Source organism: Cyrtonyx montezumae, unplaced genomic scaffold, assembly GCF_038088225.1.
Source record: "Cyrtonyx montezumae isolate F1298 unplaced genomic scaffold, pur_monq_1.0 scaffold_3, whole genome shotgun sequence".
NCBI lineage: Eukaryota > Metazoa > Chordata > Aves > Galliformes > Odontophoridae > Cyrtonyx > Cyrtonyx montezumae.
Window position 1 is genome coordinate 114443580 of NW_027072034.1, and position 22353 is coordinate 114465932.

The 22353-nt window shown below is 42.3% G+C and overlaps 1 protein-coding gene across 2 annotated transcripts in view; it reads right to left on the reverse strand.

The window, feature by feature from the left end:
* Nucleotides 1–7585: 7585 nt before the first annotated feature.
* Nucleotides 7586–22353, reverse strand: part of RIC8B (RIC8 guanine nucleotide exchange factor B) — a 28859-nt gene continuing 14091 nt past the window's right edge. The window contains exons 5-10 of one of the 2 annotated variants that reach the window (XM_065743082.1): nucleotides 19000–19153; nucleotides 18589–18684; nucleotides 15963–16107; nucleotides 15685–15829; nucleotides 14442–14561; nucleotides 7586–7913 (exon numbers count right to left, since the gene is read on the reverse strand). In XM_065743082.1, coding sequence (XP_065599154.1) covers nucleotides 7802–7913; nucleotides 14442–14561; nucleotides 15685–15829; nucleotides 15963–16107; nucleotides 18589–18684; nucleotides 19000–19153 — 772 coding nt within the window. In that variant the 3' untranslated portion in view covers nucleotides 7586–7801. Of the gene's footprint in view, nucleotides 7914–14441; nucleotides 14562–15641; nucleotides 15830–15962; nucleotides 16108–18588; nucleotides 18685–18999; nucleotides 19154–22353 lie in introns of those variants that run through there. The other variant, XM_065743083.1, reaches the window with a different exon arrangement.

The window sequence follows — 22353 nt, forward strand, 5'->3', positions numbered from 1 at the left end:
AATGATGAATTACAAAGAGGCAGTAGGATTCTCACAGGCAGACATACAATCGTGGGTGAAGTTTTCTTCCCAAAGTCAAAGCAAGGCAGAATCAGAGGAATCAGCATATGGGCAAGCAGCTTTTTCTGACCTTATCACAGAATGGTTTGGGTTTAAAGGGACCTTAAATCTCAGCCAGTTCTACCCCCTGCCATGTGCAGAGCTGCCATCCGCTAGGTCAGACTGCTCAGGGCCTCATCCAGCATGACCTTGGGCACCTCCAAGGATAGTCTTGGGAACAGTTCCTTCCCTTCCCTTCCCTTCCCTTCCCTTCCCTTCCCTTCCCTTCCCTTCCCTTCCCTTCCCTTCCCTTCCCTTCCCTTCCCTTCCCTTCCCTTCCCTTCCCTTCCCTTCCCTTCCCTTCCCTTCCCTTCCCTTCCCTTCCCTTCCCTTCCCTTCCCTTCCCTTCCCTTCCCTTCCCTTCCCTTCCCTTCCCTTCCCTTCCCTCACATTGGCCACACCAAACTCCATTCTCCTGAAAAGGAACTCCAAATTGCTCATCCCACAGACACACACCCTCTGGGAGGTATTGATGTCTGCTGGTGCTAGGGTTTTACCAAGAGAAATCTAGTGGGAATAGTAAAAATTACAACCTTTTAAAACTCTCTCAAACAATTACAAAAGGAAATGAGAATGTTCTGTGCCATTTTAATGTCCTGTTGTTCTAGTAAAAATTTGACACGACTGTTTTATTTAATTCCAGGATTTTTTTCTGATTTCCTGATTTAATCGCGTCTTTGCTTATTTTTCCTTCCTTCCATTCTTAGAGAATTTGCAGAGGTTAGGAAGAACACACACACAAAAAGACCTGGGAAACTGAGAAAACAAACAACCCATACTCATTTGATTACCTTTTCCAGATTTGTCCTTTATTTATTTATTTATTTTTAAATGGGAACTACCAACCAGGTTAATAAAAGGCAATGAGTGACAGAAAAGTAAAAGGAGGACTGAAATGGCAGAATTAAGAATGTAAAGTAGAAGAGAAGAAGGTTCTTGATAGCAGGAAACTCCACACCATACGGCACTTACTCTCCAGCTGTGGAAGAAGAACTTCGATTCATAGAACCAATAAGGTTGGAAAAGCCCTCTGAGATCATGTAGTCCAACCTCCAGCCCATCCCCACCGTGCCCACTGACCACGTCCTCAGTGCCACATCCACACGGATCTGGAACACTTTCAGGGATGGTGAGCCCACCACCTCCCTGTGCAGCCTGTGCCACTGCAGCACCGCTCTTTCGGTGAAGAAATCGTTCCCAATCTCCAACCCGAATGTCTTCTGGTGCAACTTAAGGCCTCTCATCCTATTGGTGTTAGCTGGGAGAAGAGGCTGACTCCCACAGGTTATCTGGAGGCTGACCAGCTCTCCTGGCCTTACCTGCTGCCAAGAATTTATTTCCCAGGAAACCTCTTTCCAGGCCCAAAAGAAGTAGGAGGTGTCTGGGTACCAGGTTTTCCTCATGAAGCTGCAGGAGCTGCAGCAGCACCAGTGCAGCAATACATAGTCAATGTGCCTCTGGGAAACACCAGACATATCTACAGTGAAGTCACGCTGGTGGATTTCTATATCCCACCCAGACATGGAAGGAAATCCTCCCTCCAGGCCTCTCTTCCTCAAACTTCATAAAGATCACTAGATGTGGGACGCAGGGGACGCAGAGCAGGACGGGAGTTTGGCCCCCAAAGAAGCAGTCATCGCCAGTGCCTTGTGGGCTGTTGTGTCCCTGTCTTATTTATTTGTTATGAATAATTACCGCTCCCCTCTCCCCTCCTCTCCAGCCCGGACACAAAGCAGCCCGCTCCCCCAAAAGACAGCGGCGTGCAAAAGTTTGCTGTCGCATCTCTATTAAACAGTACGCTCTCCGCCCGCCGGCGATAATGCACTTCAGATAATTCGTTGACGCAATATATTTTCCAGGATAGGCTTTTGTTTTCTTTCTTGGCCGCTCACCCTCTTGCTGTGGTCAGTTTTGCTCATTTCTCTTGTAAGCTGTCTAGAGGCAGAGAAAAGGCTTTCAGTTTTAAGCAGTTTCCTTTTCAGGCTCCCTTTATTGAATTCCAACCTCCATTTTTTTTTTTTTTTGAAGCATAGGGACATCATTTATCTTGGACTTTAAGTTGCAGGGGCCTTCAAGGGGCTCCTTTTTTTCTTTCCCAGCTGCATTTGTTGACACACAGTCAATCTGTTTTTTGCCTTCGTTCCCCCTCTTCCCCCCAGCAGGCCATAAAGTATCGACAGCTGTGCCCTTTATTAGCATAGCCATTTTAAGCACAACAAGGGGGAAGAGACTAAATATATTACAGCCATTACCTCTGTCAAAAAGTGACAATTTTAAAACATTTTAGCTTTTCACTGGGAAAGCCGGCAGCACAAAAGAAAGTGCTATAATTTTATTGTAAATGCTTTTTAAATATGGGTCACTTGGCCATCACCAATGGAAAAGATGGAAAAGTTCAAAGCTTGAGAACGATTCAGGCAGATAGCAGAATTTTTTTTTAAAGCCTTGTCTTTAAAATATGCTAATTGGGGCAAAAATACAGCAGTGAGAAGCATGCAAAATAAGATCTCCTTCCTGGTGGTTTTGTTTTCCTTACAGCTCCGTTCTTGCTTTTCCCATCTACTTATGAGTGTGTTTTACAACTCAAACAGGAATTATTCCACTCCTACAGGGTGTTATGAACATTTTGGGACTGAGAAAGCAGGAGGGAACATGGGCAGCCACCACTCTTCGCAAGAACTAAATAATAAATGACTATTTTCTCAAATGGCTGTAGGAGCACGACGTTCAGCTCTGTGATTTACAGGACAGGAGCACCTCTGGAGCATAAAATAACGCCTAATCCTTAGAATTCCAGTAGTTTAGGCTCAGGCTTGAATTTTGAAAGACACCCTTAGGTTTGCTGGCTTTCACACGGCAGAAACTTGTATTTTTAACCTCCCAGAATTAGGAATTAGCCTTTCTGGATAGAGCAGGGCTGATGCCCGCAGCTAGCATCCGATAGCAGTTTTAAAAGGTAAAAGAGGGCTCACAGCTGCCCTGAAGCACGTGGATCCTGGCTGCTTTCTTTGAATTTGTAATGGGTTTATCAGGCCCAGAGAAAGGGGCAATCTCAGCAGGGTTTGTTTTACACAGCATCGCCCTCCTCTCCCTTTCAGACATCTGGAGAGAACTTGCACGCCTTTTCTCTCTCTTATCTGTACCTCCATAATTACAATTTCACTTTGCTTCTTACGTCTCAGAACACATGCAAAACTTGGCTTACAACAAGGCAAGCTGTTAAACAGGCTCCCCAAAGCAATGCTTCTCCAAAGGATTGATTTAAGCAAAGGCCCCTGAAATCCTACACAGACATGTGGTACCTATCAGCATTATGATGGACCATCCGTGTCACAGCATGCTCCCGTAGGCCCATATCCCACTGCACGAGCACTCTCCAAATTTGCCAGAGAGCAAGCAAGCATCCTGCTCTGGGAAGGATGCACTCCACAGCAAAGGGGAAGCAGGAAGGAATGCTCACCACCCATCTTCTGGCAACCAATTCAGCAGCTAAATGTAACCAGCTGGTCTCCCCAGGCTCCCTCTGTAGTCAAGGGAGGGAAAGCAAAGCTCCTGCAGAGGGTCATTCAGTGCACCCAAATTAGCCTAACTCTGAATTGTCCTCTCTCTCATCCGTGACTGCAGAAGGAGTTTGAAGAGGCTGCCCGGGTAATTTAGCCAGCTAAGTTGGGTGGTCTGAATAATTCCTTCCCCACCAACCTCTAAAAGCCTGCCTAGGTACCCCACAGAGATTGGCATGCTGGTGGAGGGACATCAGCAATTCAGTGCCTGCACTCACGCCTGCTCTAGGGAAAGCTGAGATGCTCCATCAGCACTGCTGGATGCTGAAGCTCCCAGCTGGACTGGGGAGTGGGCCTGAGCTGCCAGGTGGTGCTGATGGACTGGCTGTGGCCATGGCCTGCTTTTGGGGTTTCCCACCTTCCTAGTCAACCTGCTGACCTTAAACCTAGGCAGCCCACGTAAACATCCCACCACAAAGGTGGGAATAGCTGCAGGATGGTCTGGCCCTTAGAAGTGACTTACGGCGAAAGCAAGTACCAGTGCTGTAGGGACACTGCTGCCTGTACCTTCCTCGTGGCTGCAGGCAGCAGAGGGACCCCAGGCTGCCCCCAGCCCGCTGCCTGGCACCACGCAGGGTCTCGACCTGCAGGGCCTTGCACCTGAGCCCATCTGCAAGCCTAAGTTCACCCATCAGAGCATGGGCCATGACATCCCTTCCTCCCAACAGGCCTACTCTGAGATGCACCTTTGTACCATCACTAAATCATCATTTTTACACTTTTGTCCAGAGAAGAATCCGGCCTGGGCCGCTGGATGTTTAACTTGCTGCTCGTCAAAGACCTGTAAAGTCTGGCTTTCAGCTGTTTGAACAGTCTCTTTACAGCCGGCCTGATTAAGGCGCAGGGCTTTATTAGCTGTTCTGCAGCAACGTGGTGAAGGACAATGTTGTGGAATGCTCCTTCAGGAGATTTGGGTTCTCATGTCCTTTACTTTTCGGACAGGGATGCTTGGCAACCAACTGCTATGACAGCACGCTTCACTGTAATGTTCTCTTCCTTAAAGCCACCCCAGACAACAGATTTTTCACCCAATTAGAGGAAAATCGGTGCTTGAAGGACTATAAGAGAACCATAATACTGCCCAGTTGCTCTCCCCCCCCCCCCACACACACACTTTTTTTGTGGGGGGGGGGGAAAAGTCCACACGCAAAGGCTGAAAAACCCATTTTGTCCATGCATACATATAGAAGTGTGTATTCAAAACATCCAAGCTAACATGGTGTTCCTCTCTTTGCAAATTTCTTTCAAGTTCTTGTAATTTTCTCACAAAGCTTTTGAAACGACTGTCCCCTTTTTCCTGAAAACCCCGTTTGGGGCACATCAAATTTCATTAGCATCAGGAATACCTGCCAGGAAGTTCTCATTAACATTTCAACAAATAAGGCTGAGACGTTTCGCAAAAGAACAAAGTATTCTGACAGATTTCAGCAATTTCCTATCATCTTTTGTTTCATAACTCTATTTAATAGGAAACAAAGAAAAGCAAAACTTCCAGATCATTGGTGAGCTTTAATGAGAACCGTGTTATTTCTGAGCGTTGGCACCAAGAAAAAGATTGTAGCACGAGTTTTTTGTGTCTGGGATGGCCTGCAAAGGGCTTCTTCAGAATGGAAGGTGTCCGTTGCTGAAACCCACTGACTAAATCCTTTAGTCATCACCAGAGAATCAAACGACATTTTATTCACGAGTTCCTTTTTCTGATCAGTCATTACTTGACCTTAAAGGACAAAGAAGGGTCCCAGATGACTTTTGTAACATTAGGTTCGTTCGTGTTCAAAAAACATTTAGATGTTGTGCTGAGGGACATGGTTTAGTGGTGAAATGCTGGTGATAGGTGGATGGTTGGACTGGATGGTCTTGGAGGGCTTTTCCAGCCTTGGTGATTCTATGATTCTCACTCAACTCCACTCATGAGAGGAAAAGTGAGAACGTGAGCTTATATAATCAGACATCATTTTCCTCATATTGCTCTGAGCAACCCGACTGAGCTGCAGGGGTCCCCGCTCACTGCAGGAGTTGCGCTAGATGGCAGTTTAGAAATACAGCTCATACAGAGGCACCCTCTCTACAGGCAGCCCCAGCTGTGCACTGCTGGGCTGCAGCGTGCAGGCAGAACATCCTGTACTTGATCTTCAGGTCTCCTTTTTAATGAAAAACCTGAAGCAAGCACGCGTTTTTCAAGACACATTGAATAGAGGAACTACTTGGGGCACCTATCACTGTGCTGTTCAAAATGCCAGGAGCCAGATCACAAAAGCCAGATGCTGTATCATTTATAGCAAGGTGCCTGGTGCCAATACTGTTTCTCTTTTCAACCAGCTGATTGCACGAGCATATTGCACAACACATACAGCAACAAACTGAGGTTTAGCTTGTTCTCTTGATCTGTGAAAGCTCCTTACTGGAATAACTCCTCCAGCCCCGTGTATCAACAACTGATACCACGAAAGGACTCAGACCTCCATCAACATAGTTAAGTTTCCTTATTCAGCAAAATATCATGAATACATTGTGCCTGCAGCGCCACTTAGTATTTGCCTGAGAGGCTGAGTTGATATCAGGCAGAGGACGATGCAAAACCCAGAATCAAGTTTTTAAGACCAAGCTTAGGTGTAGCTGGTTCCTGGCACGACTACGGTGTTAGAAACGCCTGACTTGGTTTTACTGTAGCTGTTGCTTCCTCTGTAAATGCGAGGGAACTGCAGCTGGCTTCCTTTTTCTGTATAGAAAATGTGATGCTCCACGTGGATGCAGCAGACAACGTAACCCAAGTCATTACCCAAAATATCAATTATTCTAACATTCAGGAAGATGCCAGCATCTACAAATAATACAGAATTAGTGACCCTAGCTGCCTTTAATCAACAAAAGGAAGAAAAAGGGGCAGAGCAATGGCTACACAGCACTCCCTGAGAGAACAACTGTTGAGATGATGGCAGCGCATTACTTCAGTTCTTTCAGAAGGGTGAACAGAGCTGTGGAAGCTCCTCATGTGGGAAAACCAAACTGGAAAACCTGCATCAACACCCAGGATGGGCTCAAGAATACAATGCACATCAGTCCTGTGCGAAAAGCAGGAATTACAATCTGAAATATGGATTTATCTTCACAAAATTCCCGTCAGGAGAAACACACTGATAAAGAAACTAAGCAGGCAAAGAGGCAACAACAATGCAGCACAACTACAACTTTAATCTTTAAAGAGTACAGGATTGAAAAAAATCACACTTCCTTCTCTTTCCCACCTTTCCATTCTCTGTCCCATCACTTCCTCCTTTTCCCCTAAAAAGGGAACTATTTCTTTGTGAGTAGTTTGACTTCCCTTCAAGTGAAGCAGCTCCCACTAGGCCCCAATTCCATCAAACACTCACACGTGCACTGCTCTTCACTCCGCTCCTATTCACAGCAACATTTAAGTGTATATACTTGAATGCTGTTTTGAATAGGGATGTTTTTATTTAAGCAGAGCAGGGGGGCGGTGCAGCAGTAACACTTGTGTGGTCTCACTGCGGAGGGGGAGGACATACAACATACGTCTTCTTGTTCCCAACTTAAAGGCAGTTTCAGCAGCAGTCAGTGACCGAGGCGTGGGTAAAATCTTAAGCAGTAGCTTAACCACAGACGTGTGTAGTGGTAAGAAATCCCACGACACGTAAAAGGGGAAGCTCTGAAGCCACTGCTGAACGCCAGTTAAAGCAGCTTTACAAGGTCGGCCCAACTTCCAAGTCCTCCTTCTGATGCTCCTAATGCCATTAAGCAAATTTGCTTCTTTAATTAGAATTATACAAAGGCAAAGAGAGAGATCAGGAAGACAATACAAAAAATGTATAAAGAATGAGAAAACCTACAGACTTTGGAAAAGAGGATTCTGGAAAAATCAAAACGTTTACATTTTAGTTTTCCTTGTAGGCTTTCACTTTCTCATCCCTTTGAAATACATTAGAGTTTTAAATTAATAAAGATCAAGCTAATACATTTTCTTTAAACAGACATCACGCCACAGGATCCATCGTTTAAATATCCCAATAATTGCACAGTTAAAGTGATGCCAGCTAATGTGAAGATAAAATGCTCCAATAAAAAGATGCCGTGGCTCTAAGGAAAACGTAGATTAGAGAACTGAGAGCGAAGCAGGTGATGCTTTAGTCTGAATCTGAGCTGTCTTGCTTGTTGGTGTGGTACTGGCTGACTGCTTCTTCCAAAGGAGCCATTGTACCATCGGGCCGCACTCCCATTGGCTTTATAAGCTCATCTCTGTAAGAGATTGACAAAGAAGAATATGCATTAGCATATGTACACATATCAATTCACATGTGTATAATACAACCGCATACAGTACATAATAAGCCTTTAAAAGGAAGTTATTTCTGCTGAAGCCTTGTTTTGAAGGAAGAGGAACAAAAAACCCCTTCCAAAATAGGTGGGAGGGGAAGAGCGAGACAGATAAAGACCTCATTCATGTAGGCCAAACCTCCTCAGCCAATTAAAGACACGGTGAAAAGTCAGTGGCCATCAGGCTCGAGGCAAGGAGCAGGCTCACGGTTTCAGACACACAAGCCAGCTTCTCTTCTGAGAGTTCTCGGCCAGCCATTCCCACCTAGGAATGCCACCTGCCATTCCGGCCAATAAACCCACATGCAATTAAGGTAATGATGCGGCGCGCATCCCTCCTGCTGCAGGAAAGGACTCCGTGAGGAGAGCAGACTGCCCACACCACTACCAGGGCTGTGTAAGTACTTGTTGATTCGGTTTCAAAAGCGGGCTGATTCCAACACTACTGCTTCCGTTTGCGGCAGTTTAATTACAGGATTGACAGCCATTTTAATCTCTTCAAAGCTCTAAAGGCCTCTCAAAGCTAATCCAATTACATCTACTCCACAAGCTACAGCCTCATCTAAGAGATGATTAATTATTGATTAAGCCAATCAAAAAGTATTAGTAAAGATTTATTTAATCCTTGCCTTTTATCACCTCATTTATGTGTGGATTATAGCACAACCTGCAAAGGCAAAGATAGCATTTTGATTTTCTCCTGGAAAAAAAAATAAGAGGGAAAACACCTCAAAATATTCAGAAGTCACCTTAAATAAAGGAGAGGAGGTTTGATGTCAATCCACTCCTCACTTAAAGGCAGCCCAGCAAAATTTGGGCTATTTAATACAACGTATGCCCTTCCCCTCTCCCCCCCAGGGCCAGGGACAGTAAATCACACACTCAGTGTGGTTTAGGGGAGGACAAAAGCACAGCACCAGCTCTCTGCTGGTCTGCACTTCTACCTTGGCTGGAAAGAAGGGACAGAAATTGGTTGTACACAGCTGGCAACCTAACCTTAACACAGCAACAGAAACAGAAAGGTAATGTCTGAATTACATGGCATGCACTAGCTAGATACAGTGCAGCAAAGCAGCAGCTGAAGTCGCTAAGAGTCCTTTTTGCACAGGAAAAGAAATTCACCTATTTGCACAGATGTGACCATCAGATGCTGCAGCACTAAGCTCAGAAATCCCACTGCCTGCAGCACCTCAGAACGTTGAGAAACTGGCCCTGGAGGAACTGGTGTGGTTCAGTCAACCACATCTGGTTGGGCAGCCAGGAAAGGACATCTGTTAGGAACATACCCTAATCCACCTCTAAACAGACATCTAAACAGAGCTAGCCTGCTGTACTTCAGGACTGAGCACTCCTCATTCTCCAGCAGTACAGGCTATAGCACGCAGATTCTACCCAAATCACTTTTCATGCCCCCTAAGCTGAGGGGATCCTAAATTTCTCAAAACCACAACACTTAGGTTGCAACGCTCAGCACTGCCACCAGCAGACATTTACAACTTGCTACTGCTAAGCAAAGCTGCAAGTCCAGAGAAAGGGAAAAACACAAATGGTAAAAGCACAAAAAAGAGCCAAGAGGAATACTGCTGGTCAGAACAGTACTGCTGCTGAAGGACACAGACATGGGCTTACAAATGAAAACTGCTTGGAGAACATGGGCCAGTTCAGCACTATCCCACAGCAGCTCTGATGCAACCTTCCAGTGCCAACACTGATAAGCAAAGAGAAAGCCTGAGAGCAAGTACCCACACGAGAGACACAGTGTGAAGGTGTCAACACCTAACTCTGTTCCTCTCTGCAATGTTTTTGCTGTAAAACACATCTTGGCTAAACTAGTTTTCTGATCACAACACAGCTTAGGGACAGGTGGTTGCAAGCAGTGAGGTAACTTCACAAACCTCAGAGAAATACAAGCAAGTTCCACCACCCCTTAATCCTCCATCTGCCCACATAAGGATACTTCCATCTGTAAATACTGTCAAGAAGCCTTACCCCTCACCATCAGTCAGTTGTGAAGACATCGAGCTCTCCCTCTGTACCTCACCTTTCACAGTTCACTTTTACATTACGCTACAAATGCTCCAGAACATAACACAAACTTTTTTCTCTCCCCATGAAATGTTGAGGAGATGCTGCAGGTGCAACAGCTGAGACAAATCTTTACATACAAGTGTTGGCTTGTTGGTATGTCAGGTTTTTGAGGGTAAGTTCTGCGTGACAGTGTCAGAAGTCTGAAGCAATGCAGTGCACTTGTAGATTTTTCATGATACTGCATCTCTCAGCTGTACTCATTTCAAAGCACACTTTTATGAATGGTACCATACCACATTTGAGTTCTGTTCCTTCTCTCCAGGCTCAGTATGAGCTAGGCTCACATTTCATAAAATAACAAGGATGTTTATCGATTACCTTTTTGTGCCTGCACCAGCTTCCTGCTTCAGAAGTCCTTCAACAGGATGAAGGATGGCTGCAAAAAGTTTGCCCTTTTTTTCTGTATTAGGAGGCTGAGCTCCATGCACACTCCTTCAGACAAGGAAGGAAAACTGAAGTGTATGAAGAGAGATACACAGGGCCACCACAAGCATAGGTATGGATTAATTGTTCAGAGCAGAAGACAGGGACCAACCATTTTTTTTTCGTAACTACGAGCTAGACCTAAGAAAGTGTAAAATAGGACATCCTCTCCATGGCTAAGATTTGACTGCAGGCTCTGAACACTTCACGAGAACACATGAGCTGACCCGTACCTGGTACAAATCACCTCAGCTCTACCACTGTCAGCAAGCCTCTCCTTTAGCACTGGCTGCTAAGAGACCTCAGCTGAGTTTTGACAGCATGGGGCAGCTGAGGATCTGTTTGTTGTTTAAGGTGAAATACAAGTGGCACAGTAATCCCCTGAAACATATGCTCACGGAAATAATTTCATTACTTAGACACTTCTGTAGGGTAGAAGAGAGATCACCTCACCCCAGTAGGTGGCAGCGTGAATACTTCTGAATCTACAAAGTCATATCCAGGTACACAGTATGGATATTTACACATAGTTGAAGATCCTTACGTGACCACCAATGCACTCAATCCTCCCTGCAACATTCATTTTTTTTTAATGCAAACAAAGCATTCTATTCAAGTATACTTAGAAACACACCATAATTAAACAGTTGGTAAAATGCATTCTCTTCTTCCACTTGCAGATCTCCCAAGAGTCCCTTCAAATGTATCTATACAAGGTCTAGCTTCCTGCTTGCCATTTAGCTTGATAACGACTCAAAAAATCACTCCCTTGTTTTGCAGGGTAACTCTTTCTTGTCTGCTCTGTGTACTATAGGGCAGTATTGACACATGGAATTAATGATGGTGTCTGTAATGAAGCAGCCATCATGTAAACACCAGCCTGCTCCTTTGATAAAATGGGATGGTAGGGACCTATTCACCTCCTTATAATTGAGTACCACATAATAGTTCCGACCCTTTCATGTTACATTATTTTGTTCTATGATTAGAAAGGGGAAGAAAAAAAATATCTATGTAACGTTGCTTTCTTCATTCATCCTATGATTAATTTTGTGTTTTTAATGAGTATGGTTACTTATTTAGGCAGGTTCTCTTACATACTTTTGTTGACTTGTGTTGAATGTATAACAAAACCAAAGCTGTGATAATTGGAGACCATTTCATCAGCAAAAGGATTCTTGCTATTAACACAAGGTTGGCTTGGAAAAAGCATCCTGACATTTTAAATTAGTCAATTAATATACAATTCTACCTACCATTTATAATAGGAAAATAATGTTAGCATATTTCTTCGAACATTTTAATTAACAGAGACCGTTTCCAATGGTCTATGATATAAACAGACAGAATACCATACAACAATGGTTTAAGTTGACTTTCTTTGATGTTTTGTAGAAGAAAATAATAAAGGTTGAGTTAAATCTGTTTGCAGACTTGGGGATGTGTACCACGTGTAGACAACACTGATTTACAGCTACCCAACAATTCTCAGAGAGCCAACATCCGCTCTTACTGCGGGCAAAGACCATGAAGTTACTTTAGAGCCAAATTCAGGCATTCAGCAACCTAAGTGACATCTATATCTTCCAAGTGCTGCAGCAGAAAACACTAACGATGATGAAAATTTGGATAATTTACACATTTAATACTTCAAAAAAAAAAAACAACCAACACATCCTGCCAAATCTGAGCAAGAGTTTAGCCTCCATAAAAGCTTTGGTAGAACCCAAGCCCATGTTTGGGCAGAGTAAATGGGTTCACAAGTAACTTTCAGCTTTCCTCCATATGTTTTGATACAACTAGGTGATTATTTTTAACTTAGCCTTATTGAGGGTCAATTACCTCACAGACAGACCTAAGTGCCACCAACCTAATAGAAAACAAAAGCCTCAGATATATGACCTATAACAACCAAAGCCATGGAACAATTTAACAGTACCTCAAAGCAGTTTCAACTCTTCAGGGACAATGACTGAAATTAAAGAGAAATCTGGAAAGCAGCAATCCAATGGTGTCTCACGGAACAAGGGCAAAAAATACACCTATTAGTTATAATAAATCCATACAAAAGGACACAGTGTAAACAGATAGCCTTTAATGAAAGGCTGCATATTCACACTGGAGTACTGTTCTACAAATACGTCTTCTGAGGAGTTCAATCTGTCCCTCAGGTTGCTTTCCAAAAATTATAGAAGCCAGTCATTAGAAGTCTAAAACAACCCAATGACAGACTGCCTTGACCACCCTCAATCAAAAAGGGAAGTGATTTTGTCAGTCCTTTAACTGTTCTCCATACCTTTCTCCAGTAAAACCAAGCTACCACAGCACCTACAGGGTCACATCAACAAAATCAGCCCAAAGGAATCATTACACTAAAAACCAACCATGCATGCAGCAAAAAAGAGCAGCAGCCCTGAAGAACTTGAAGTCCCTGTAACATAGAAGGAACTGCAGGTGGATGTAATGACACAAAGCCCAAGGTGAAAGCAATACTGCTGGCCAAGAGGGGAAGGAGCAACACCGGGCACCAGCTGCTTAGATACTGTCAGTTTTTATCAGGCAACACAGCAGGTGCCTCCAGCCCTCCAAACAGAAAAGGCTCTTAGGCTACAGTAATGCCATTTGGACTTTATGTGCAACTGCTATAGTGGCAGCAACCGACTTGTCTTCATTTTTTGTTTCTCTCCATCTTCCTTTTAAAGAAGAAAAAGTTGTAGACCATTTAGCCATTTCACTATGCTATTTCTAATGCTCAACATCTTACTTCTCTACCTCACGTAGCAATTATTAGGTTTTACATAATAGTTTAAGTAGAATTACACGTGCATTCTGTTTTCCTCTCCTTATTAAGAAGACCAATTTATGACACTTGCTTCCCTCACAGATAACCTGGATAAAGTATTCAGTTACTTCCCTGATTCAGCTGTCTCCAAATTGTTCCCCATTCACACTCTGGTTTATGCTTTAGACTCTGCCAGCTAATATGAAATACAGAATCACACACAGCTTTTGCTGATTTCATAATCCTTAGCAGAGAGGTAAAAACATTGAGCTGGCTGAAATGTCTGTCAAGAACTTTTGTTATTTGAATACTCACTGACACTGATACTCTATAAAACACATACTTCTATCTTCATCCCCTTGTTTGAAAAATGATTCACTTGCATATTTACCTGAATTCCTACAGCTCAGATCAGAGTTATTATGTCAGGCATTCCTTGAGAATCCAGTACTTTGCTTACACAGAAAACAACACAAGCAACCATTCCAGCATGCCTACAAGTATGGGGTGAACGAAAACCAATGCATCCTAGGCACATGAGTCAGAGAATGAAGCAGCTATCACCAACAACACAGGTCTGTTCCCTGGAAATAAAAATCAACTTCATGTACCAGTAATGTCACATAACATACCCAATTTATTTTATGGCATTACCATATCCACCTAGAAAAAATTAAGCCTCCTTTGTAACCCAGTCCACATTAAGTCCCTGCGAATTCTTAATTGTATACTCCCTTGTAATTGCTCTAACAGATAACTCGTTTCTTCTGCTGACAGCTGTTTTCATGCAGTAATTGTTCTTCAGATAAGCAGCAAGATGTAGTTATCATCAGATCCTGCTCACTGACTTGGGGTAAGCAAGTACACCTGTCTCACACTTCCTTGTACATCAAAAGGAGAAATTCTTTTAATTATTCATCAGCCTGCCCACTTAGTAGGCAGGTTCCATCACCTGATTCTGTCCAATCCTTTCCAAATGGGGTTTCCTCCGAGATCCTGTAAGATATCACTTATTCTTCTCCGCAGTGAACGTGGCCCTAATTCTGCAGAGTTGATTATAGTGCTGTTTGAAGCTGTAGACTTTAGTAAAGAGCAAAGAACCAGGATGTAAGCTGCCTCCATAAAAGCAGCTGTTACACTGTACTGAATTGCAATACCTGGAAAGTTTATCAAACATGTTGACAAGCTTCATAGCCTCGTATTCTTTTTGTTCTTCTGTCATTTCATCCATTGGATTGGGCATGGGCTCTTCTAAGTGACCAGTGATAAGGTTAATGCTGGAGGTGGAAAGATAATATAGTTTACATTTCTACAGAAAAACACATGTAAGCTCTATTTTTTCTTAAGAGCAACACACAGACACCACTAAGACTAATGCTGTCTGATCTGCATGTGAAAGCTCTTACCACAAACAGCCAACTTTCATATTGATACTTCTGCAGTCCTTTCCTGTGATTCACAATATGAGCTTCCTGCTGATGCTGAATAATTTCTTGTTAACTACTCTGGTAGTGCACATTCCACTAGTTCTTGTTATGCTCTAAACTATACAAGTAGTAGTTTGAGAGCAAGGTAATAACACTGTTAATGACAATGTCATTAGTAATAATGACACACACTGTGGTGAGCAGAGTAACAGATATGTGATTGCAACTAATTTCCTACAGGCTTGATTTTAAAAACACAGACCAAAAGGGAAATTTTCTTACTCAGGAAGAAGTGTTGAATTAGTTCAGTTTCCTTTTCATGATCATTTTTGCTCAAAACATATTAGTATTACACTGAGAACTTATATTCTCAGTTATTTTCACTGAGAAACTAAGTGAATGGTGATGATGAGATGGTGAGTAACAAAAGCAGAGAATTAGTTTTAAAGCACATTTTCAGGAAAAAATTGTTTCAAATAGCTTGACCACAAACAAAAACAACACAGAAAATCAAATGCAACTGACATTTTGTCCTGAATGTTCCATTTCAGTGCTAGCTTTTAACTAAAGAGACATTATAGGTTCACTTATATGTATACATTGGATATGAAGCTTCTGAAAGAGCAGAGACAAAGAAGAAAATATCCTAAAGTGCTGAAACAAATCTTCTGCTCTGCAAAACTTTTCCACTCTGCCTTGTCGCCCCAAAAGAGTATCATCCCTTACACCCTCCTTTACTCTCATTTAACAAGTTCAGATTTTAAGGTAGCATTTAGATGGACAACACATGTATTCTGGACTTCTAACATTGAGATCTTAGGCCATCCAAACATCTTGAGTTTTTCTTATTTCTTTTTCACAGGTGATAGAGGCACACAATTCAACAACAGGCCATACTGTAAAAGGGGAAACAAAACTATGCCAAGTCACCTTGACTGGGAGAAAGAACACAGAATTTAACACAATACCATACTTTGGCTTTGCAGATTTGTATTCTTCAGTATCAGTATCTTCATCATCTGAGTACCAGTGATCTCCTCTTCCCCCTGCTAACAGTCCTCTTGCTGCCAGCAATCCTGCTGCGTTACCGTAGCCTGTATATTTTAACAAGCTGTCAACTGCAAAGAGTGACACAAAGAATTATTCAGCTTAGAATCAGCTACAAAACAAAAAGCATATCGTTCTGCCAAAATCCAAAGAGTTACAGTGAGACTTTATGTAAAAGGGAAAAGAAAAAACAAACAAACATACCTCTCTCTTTACAAAGAACAAAAAGAAACTCTGCTGCAATTTGCTTTACGCCAAGGTCAACATGTGTCATAAGGCGCACGAGCTTGTTCCTCACTGTTGTGCCAACTTCTGGACGACTCGATACATCTCTTAGTGGAGGCAGTACCTAGCAGCATCAAAGAGAGAGAGTAGTGACAGAGCACGCATGGAAACACCTGTCAATCCTGGCAGAAACACTGTAAAGAGAGTAAGAAAATACTGGAGTTCTGCTGCTTTAAAGAAGGGACAAATGCCAAAACCAGTTGTGTTCACATGGACTAATCATGACTCTTGCTTGATCACACATTCATCCCTTCTGGTCTGCCATCCTGGGTAAATGGATACTGAAGCTCAAGCAAGTTGTCCTGAGAAGGGACAACTGTTAACAGCTCAAGAGCACAAATGTCTGTCCCAAAATAGTTGGCCATAGGCAACAGCCACCTCACATTCTTAGGTTCTTCTGTTTTGTTAAAGGTTCTGGCAAAAGCATTAAGAATAACAGCTTAAGGATACCTACCTCAGCATGATACATAATTCGTACAGAACAGCAAATATACTTTCCTGCTTTTCTCCGTGTCAGTTGTACAGCAAGTTCTAATACAAATCTCAGAAACTGTCCCTGCATGTAGAAAGGAAACTTGCCCTTCTCCCAAGTAACGCTCCTTTGAAAGCTGAAGCTCATTTTCCAAAAGATTTAGGAGAGAATATTCTTTACCATACCCTAAAATGCACTATTTTCTCATTACATATCATCAGTATTGTTAACTTTAACCCTCAAGAAAGACAAATGGTGCCAGAAGTGTTTAGTTTGGCAGCCTAACTTCGGCCTCTCTTTGCCCGTGCACTCAAACCCCACATTTTTATTATCAATTTGCATTCAGAGGACATGAGACGACCTACAAACAAACCTGAGCTGTAACATCAAATATTTGTCACTTTGAAGACCCCCGTAAGAATTATGGATCACCTACATTTTACTATAGCTAACAAAACCAAGCCAGCCACTAATTGTCATTAAGAACTGCAGGTCCTTTGTTTTCTACATGTTTAACATAAAACGCTGTGTTCCGTGCAGATTTACTGCACAGTTACTGAGATCAGACTCACTGGGAGCTGATGCTTAACACAAATGAATGCTATGTATTGACTACTTTGAGAAACAGTGCCTGTTTTTTTTTTTTTTTTCCCCCAATCTAGTACTGAAATAATTAGCAAAAACATTTTACTTTGTCCCCACTTACTTTCCCCAAAGGGGATAGTACCATGACTGCCATTTCCCAGAGTGCTGTAAGAATGAATTAATGTTTTCAGAATAGCTGAACGCTAAATACCATGATGAGTGCCACAGGACAGTCCATGAGGAAATTAATCACTCTGTCTTCAGATCAGAATTTGAATAGTGCACACTAAATAAAGCCTAAGGCCAATGCTTAACTATGAAGATAATGCAAAATATCGAACATTCAGTCGTGCAGTTAGCAGCACCCATCCATTTTCTGCACTACAAGGCAGTGTTCCTGTGGGAAGAGGTAGCATCCAACTGCATCCTGACACCTAGATGCTGAGATGCAGTGGAAACACGCAGACAACCTCACTTTCTAACTTCAGAACATTTTGCTCTGCAACTTTTTAAAGAAATTTAACAGATCAGAAGAGCATTCCAGGAAAAAACTGCTGCAAACACAATATTCCAACACAAACGTGTTTCTTAAAATCTAAAAACACTGTCTGGTGAAGGAAAGGGAGAATATATGCAAAATATGCTCTTCCCCGTTACAGATCCCATTTATGAATTCAGGCACAGCTTTGATCCAGGAGAGGCATCTAAGATGCAAACCAAAAAGCATCACAGTTTAGGAAAAACACAGCACACAGCTGGTCTCAGCTGTCTCTTCCTTGCTTGCATTTTAAGTTTTCTCTCCTCAACTTCAGGAAAAGCAGCAAATAAAACCCCCAAACCCACCACACTCAGCCATCATGTGATTGTTTAACCTTTAACCAGAGCGCAGGAATAATTTCTCCCTGTAAAGAATCCATCAGGATCTGTACTTCTTTAACAGCTCTCTTAAGAGACCTTTAAGCAGTGAAGGACAGCGTTTTACTCTAATGGAACAACAAATCCATGCTTGGCTCACAAGCTTCAGTTCCCATGATTCCTGCCTGCTGAGTTCAGATTAAAGCTGAAACAGAGCTGATCAAAATGCCTGTAGTCTCACCAGCTGCCATACAGCTTTACAAAGTTTGATAAACTGTACTGAAGTGCTTCTGACATGCTAGATGTAAGGGATCAGACATCTCCAGGCTTCTTTTCCATCCACAGTGACCCCCTTAACGTGGCTTTACAATACTGTTAATATTATTTAACAGCTCAACATGTATCATGGAACTCAGGCTATACTATCTATTGATTTACATGACTCAAGCATATTTCTATAGCTCACCGATCTGAGACATAATGGAAAGAAAATGAATACCAGAGAGAGAACTCTGAGTAATTTAATAGGAAACCATCCATGCCTTGAAAGTATTAGTGTCCTGCACTGATGTACAAATCTCAGGAAATATGTCATTAGTTTCATATTCAAATTTGAATGGCTATTTGACATACCTGAGCTTTGATAAATTTCCTGATATTCCTATGTGTTCGGCAGCATTCAGTCAATAAACTGAGAACTGGAGTAAGACCTTCTCTATAGCTGCTTCCCTAAAATAAAAACAAACATTTTTTTTAAGATGCAAATCTTGTGAACTCTTCAATAACGTGCTATGGTGATCAAAATATGAACTTACAGAGATATAAACAAAGAGCCAAATTCTTATGGTCTGAAAAAAACAAGTATACTTCAGGTATTCACAGGAATGTATCCTCAATTTTGAAGTGTTTCACGATCTAGAATCAAGCAAGGACATCCACATCTCCCCTAATGCTGACTGAAAAGGTTCTTACAAACAGTACAGACATCCACTTCTTAATGTGACAAAAGAAGCCATCTTTGAGAAGAATCTTTACAGACCATACCTTGTCAATTCTCTTCTCCATGAAATCCAATAAAATCTGGATTGCTCCCATGCTCATACCGTTGTATTTTATATCTGTTTCCTCCTGGGATGATGGAGTTATAAGGACATCCAAGCAAGAAACGGGAATATTGCTTAAGAGGTTGATCGCATTGCTGAAACAGATGTTAGAATGTGTTATTCATGTGGAAGGAAGAATTACAAACAGAACAACTTACCATACTGTTTGAACATCTGCAACAACAATCAAAAAAACCTACAACTGAAGAAGTACTTTATTTTCTATCTTCTGGCACACATTATGCCCGAGTGCTAGCTGTCACAACAAGCAAGAAAAAGGAATGAACAAAGCTCCAAAAGCAATATTGCAGCAGTGCAGCATTACCTCTAGCCCCCACAGAACCCTATCCCTAGGATAAGTCATGGCCACCAGCGCTGCATTACGGCAGCTGAGCTGGCAGGACAGCAGGGGGAACCCTCACATTGACTTGCAGGGCTCAGAGCTTTTTCCTCCTTGAAACTGAAAAAGATTTTACAATCTGGCCTCCGTCCTGTTAGGACAGAGGTATGCCATGGAAAACTATTTGCTCTGTATATCAGTGGGGCATGGTGGTAATTCCTCAGGTTCCCTGAAATGTTTTCACTCCTCCTTAGCTTGCAGCATACAGGAAATACAGAAGGCTTTAACACTTCCAAAATATCAGACTTGCACAGAAAGCACTAATTGGCAGCTTTTGCCATCCACAAAGCAGAGTACAATGCAGAACTTAACTTCGCAAGGAACTCTTCTCTGTCACCTATCCTTTGAGTTTGCTATCTATCCTGTTCTCATTCTACAAACCACAATTTGTATTCTCCTGAAGGAAGCTAAATGACACAGATGCAACAAAACAGAACTGTCATTATTTACTTTTGATGCCTAACTGCAATTTTAAACAGAGGCATTTAAGAACACTACAGAACAATACAGGTTTTAGATAAGCAGACCTCAAAGCTATCCAAAAACCTCTAGGTGACAGTGTTTCAATGAGTGACCAAGAACTCTAAGAACAGAGGAAACTCTTCACTCCAGTTAATACTTTAGATGATATTCACCTAGTTTTTATGTTATTAATACTCTAACAAAGATCTAGCACATCAGAGCAAAATGCAGCAATTAAATGAGCATTTCTAACAAATGTGCTGCTCAGAGTCTGACCAGGCTGGGCAGCTGCTCCACGCTGTGTTGTCTCCCTCCTTCTGCTCTTCTAAGAACTGAATTAAAGACAACTTGCACTTCCAAAAAAAGATTATTATTCTCGCTCCTGTTTAAGACATCTTCTACATCACAAAAGTCACTCTTCTCCAATATTTCAGGACTAGTCAGAAGCAAAGCAGACTGAAATTCAACAAATATTCGGTGGCTTTCGTCCTTTCATCAAAAGTTCTCTTTTTAACCAGTTCCTTATTAAGCAACCGAGTTCTCAAACACCTACAAAATTAATTTTCTGGATCACTGTGTCTGAGCTATTCTTTTCAATAAATGAAGCCCAGCTTTCTGATCTTTGTCACTTCACTGACAGTTTTATTTGTGGCAGAGGAGTGTATGAAATTCTCCAGCTACCAGGAAGTCAGCGACTATGCACAGATCTGCACAATAGTGTTTGCATTCCTACTCCAGGGGGTAGAAATACTGCGTATATTACTCTCCCCTTTTTGGCTTCCCAGAGAACATTAATCACTGGGACATGACATCCACCCACTCATGCTCCCAGCCCCCTCCTGATATGCAAATTTAGAAGCAAAGGCCTATTTAGAGTTGCAGAATGCCTTGATTAGAGCCTTGTTAGCAGGCAAAAACAGCACTCACTCCAATATAGATTCGTAGATACATTAGGTTGGAAAAGACCTACAAGATCATCTAGTCCAACCATCCTCCTAATGCCATCCCTACCCACTGAACTACTAAATCAAATCCCTTAGCACCTCATCTAAACGCTTCTTGAACAGCGCTAGGGATGGTGCCTCAACCACCTCCCTAGGCAGGCCATTCCAGTGCCTGACCACTCTTTCAGAGAAAAAATGTTTCCTCAGGTCTAATCTAAATCTTCCCCAGTACTGTATATGTGGTATTGCAAGCTGTGGTACTGTATATATAATGTGGTACTGTAATATGTGGTACTGTAAGCTGTTCATATTCATACGTTAAGTAACGACACAACAGAACCACAAGAATGACAACAACAGCAGGTACTAAATTAGCTAAGAGATTTTTTTGTAGGTAGCTTCTGCTTATTTCTTAGAAAAAGAAGTCATACCAACAATCAGTGCAACACAATTAAGGGCACGTATCCAATACCTGATGCTCATATAAAATAAATCTTCAACTCAGACTCTCAGAGCACAAGATACTATAACATACTATATATATACACACACAATATAACAGGCCATCCAAACCCTTCAATTACACATCTTATGTTCTGCAGACTTAGACATGAACAGGAATTCCAGGCATAAACTTAAGCTATTCTACTCTAATGACACTGTAACTGTGTTGCCTCTAGGCTCCAGTTGGGATGAAGCCTGGAAAGTCAAACTCTTTCTGACTTGCATCTGAACCCAGCAATAAGGACCCCACGGTCAATGTCCAGCCTGTTTAGCAGCCCAACTAACCCAGCCTGCTATCCCACACCAGCTATAGATGACTAACACAAGTTTAGCCACATATTACAGGAACTGCAATCTGGAATGAAAGATTTTCTTGGGTTATTACCACAGAGGATTGAAGTGAGATACCCAACCCCTGAGATCCATAAGGTCATAACCTCTGACTGTAACCCTCTGTTCCAGATTGTGATTGACACTAAGCAGCAGAAAAGCATCCTAAACTACTCAGTTTCTACTGCAGCACATAGCATTTCAAGACAAAACTCAGGCTCTGCAGATGGGCTGAAATACTTGAATCACAAAGTTCTCAATGTGTGCTGTGCTACTCTAACACGTTTAAAAAAACAACCCTGAGCGTGTCATAAATCAATATCAAATAATACACACAGCAACACTACACTTGCACTCTTTCTTCTATCAGCTTGAGCTGAACAAACTAGTTACAGTTGGCTAACAGACGGAGAAAGCTGTATTCCCAGCACAGCAGGAGAAGGCCAATGCAGTGGTATGCTGAATTTTATGGAGAAAAGGAGACAACTGAAGGAATAAGGCCATGAATCATCCTCACTCCTTCTGCTTCCCCTCCTCAGAATTGAGGGGAATTCTTGCCTTGATTTGACATTTCCATAAGGAGGGATGCTCTATGTAAGTAGCATATCTACAGAACATATTCCTTCTGACTGAAAAAAGCAAAGATAGAAATCAC